At 43.5% G+C, this 2,500-nt stretch overlaps 1 protein-coding gene across 1 annotated transcript in view; it reads right to left on the reverse strand.

Moving 5' to 3' along the window:
- LOC143281913 (putative molluscan insulin-related peptide(s) receptor) overlaps positions 1 to 2,500 on the reverse strand; it is an 81,464-nt gene that overhangs the window by 60,506 nt on the left and 18,458 nt on the right. The window contains exon 2 of the mRNA XM_076587209.1: positions 1 to 490. This exon is cut by the window's left edge and continues 53 nt beyond it. Coding sequence (XP_076443324.1) covers positions 1 to 490 — 490 coding nt within the window. The remainder of the gene's footprint in view (positions 491 to 2,500) is intronic.

Consider the following 2,500-nt stretch of genomic DNA (forward strand, 5'->3'; position numbering starts at 1 on the left):
TCCACCTTGGTGGAGGGGCAGCGCTCGGGGCAGTAGTTGACGCACTCCGTCACGTCCTTGTTCTCCTGGATGTGGTGGTCGCTCTCCTTGCGCCCCACCGCGATGCGCGACCAGTCCACCGTGTCCACGTAGCACAGCCGCGTGTTCTTGGTCAGCCGCACGGCGCCGCGCATGATGGTGGTGAGGGAGACTAGCCCCAGCTCCTCCAGGTCCGGCATCTCATAGGCCACCAGGGCGTAGTTGTAGAAGAGGTCCTGGCCACGGATCACCGCCAGGTTGGGGAAGATGTGGCGCAGCGTCTTCAGCCCGTACACGCGATACAGGAGCAGGTGGCCCGTGATCTCGCGCAGCAGCGGGAAGCGGAACTTCTCGTAGTCCTTCTGCTCGGCGTGGTCGATGAGCAGGATGTGCAGCTTGCCCTCGATCACCGTGCAGTTCTCCAGCTTCTTGAAGCCGTCCACCGTGTTGCGGATGTCCACGTCGCCACATGCTGTCGGGGTAGGGGGGAAAAAAAGACAGACATTATTAAACCATCTGTTGTCTTATCTAACATGCATCATGACAGAGTCTTCCTCAGCTTCTTGGAAGTCTTAAATAGTTTGGCTAAAGTACTTACTTACATACTGCTGACTATGCCCTCTTGAAAGTAGGGCAGCAAAAAAGGAACTGCAACTCTAGTCTGTTTTTTGGGCCAGCCTCTGTGGGGAAAAAAACTGGAATCAATTCACTGTTCCAATAATAATCAGTATCAGAAACTTTGATAGGGATGTGATGAAAGTCATCACATCGAAGCAGATGTTTTTTTCGTGTGGCATTACACTTTGTTGAGAGAGTCAATTTTGTTATATGCATGGTTGCACGAGGCGCATGTGAACATTTATTTTTCTTATACGGATGTTCAGGTGAGAGCTCAGGTAGATGCATGTTCTCTGGCACAACTCGTTTGTCACTGAACCTGTGCAGCCATTTGGCTTGAAGCCACAGAGAACTTTGGCTCTGAGACCCTAGTGCTCTGGTGAGAGTGGAAAAAAACAACTTAGAATAATTCTGGTGTTTAATTCATTTTTATAGCATCGATGGAGTAATTTGGATAAGTGTATTTGTATGTGCATTTGATGCTCATTTTGCTTTTCAGTCTTTTAAAAAAAAATGCAATGTTATCATATTATCATACTGTTTCTGTTTCTAAACTTGGCAGTAAGATTCCTTTTTGTCAAAGCGTTTATGATATCACTGCTACAGTGACAGGTAGACAAGAATATTGTTTTGCTTACACTTGATTTTACCTAATCTTTGTCTCATTATCAGATTGATTTCCACTGAGACTTTCTTCTTAACCCTTAACGTGGCGAAAACCTTGAGATTGCCTTGGCGGTCAGCGAGGCTCCAAGCACTATAATTTGATTTGATTTGATTCTTCGTAACGCTGGAATAATGGAATATAAATTTGTAATATGTAATTACTATCTTTTGCTTGGAAACACATGACTGGATTGGAAAAGACAGGAGGGTAAAAGATATCATATATTACAAAGATGATAGCTAAGGGATTATGACTTTATAATTGGTAATTTAATGGTGAGGATGATGTGTGACTGAACCTAGGGGAGTTAGTGAAATTGTTTAGGGCACACACGCACACACTCACACACATGTAGTGTGACTGACAGGACTTACGGACAAAACAATACGGAGACAAGCCTAACACGTACATTATCCAAGATAACTGAAAATATTTTTATTTTGATTCAAAGAGTTTGTGGGCTGGTGCTGGGCCAAGACCCAGCAGCGACAGCAGCAGCAGCAGCAGTACCGCTGATGGCGGCACCGTCGAGGGCAGCCAAGCTGTGGAGAAGGTGCTGAGGAGCAGCCTGTGTCCAAGCTGTGAAGGCGCTGAGGAGCAGCCTGTGTCCTGGACCAAGGACTGGAGTGAAACGGACTTAAAGGACTGAGTATTCCCATTATGTGTTGTGCAGTGTGTTGTGTGTTGTTGCCCTTCATAGTTAGTATGAGTGAGTGAGTGAATGTGTGAATTTCTTCAAAAAAAGTTGTTGGTTGTTTTTTTTGTATATAAATATTTGCAAAGATATCCGTCTCCTGTTTGATTATTATGCACATGAACACAGCTGATTGAGAGGAGTGAGATGTGAAATTTTCTGTCTATATCTAAACAGGTTTGAATGGATGTCTTTACAAGGAAAGCATCCTTGTTTCCAAGTGGCATCTCATGATCTGGCATGAGATTTTGTGGAGAAACGAAGAGTTTACAAATCATCCATTCATTTTTCTATTTCACTTCTGTCTGAAAATGTTGAATTGTTTTTTATTAATGTTTTCCTTCTAACTGATGAATGATGTACATTGTAATCTCTCAGCATTGTTTCTTGAGACTTAAAACAAATTCTATGATAAATAATAATAATAATAATGGTATTTATATAGCGCTGAATCTTGTGCAGAGACAAATCAAAGCGCTTTCGCACCAGTCATTCACACGCAT

The sequence above is a fragment of the Babylonia areolata genome, chromosome 5, assembly GCF_041734735.1.
Source record: "Babylonia areolata isolate BAREFJ2019XMU chromosome 5, ASM4173473v1, whole genome shotgun sequence".
Taxonomy (NCBI): Eukaryota; Metazoa; Mollusca; class Gastropoda; order Neogastropoda; family Buccinidae; genus Babylonia; species Babylonia areolata.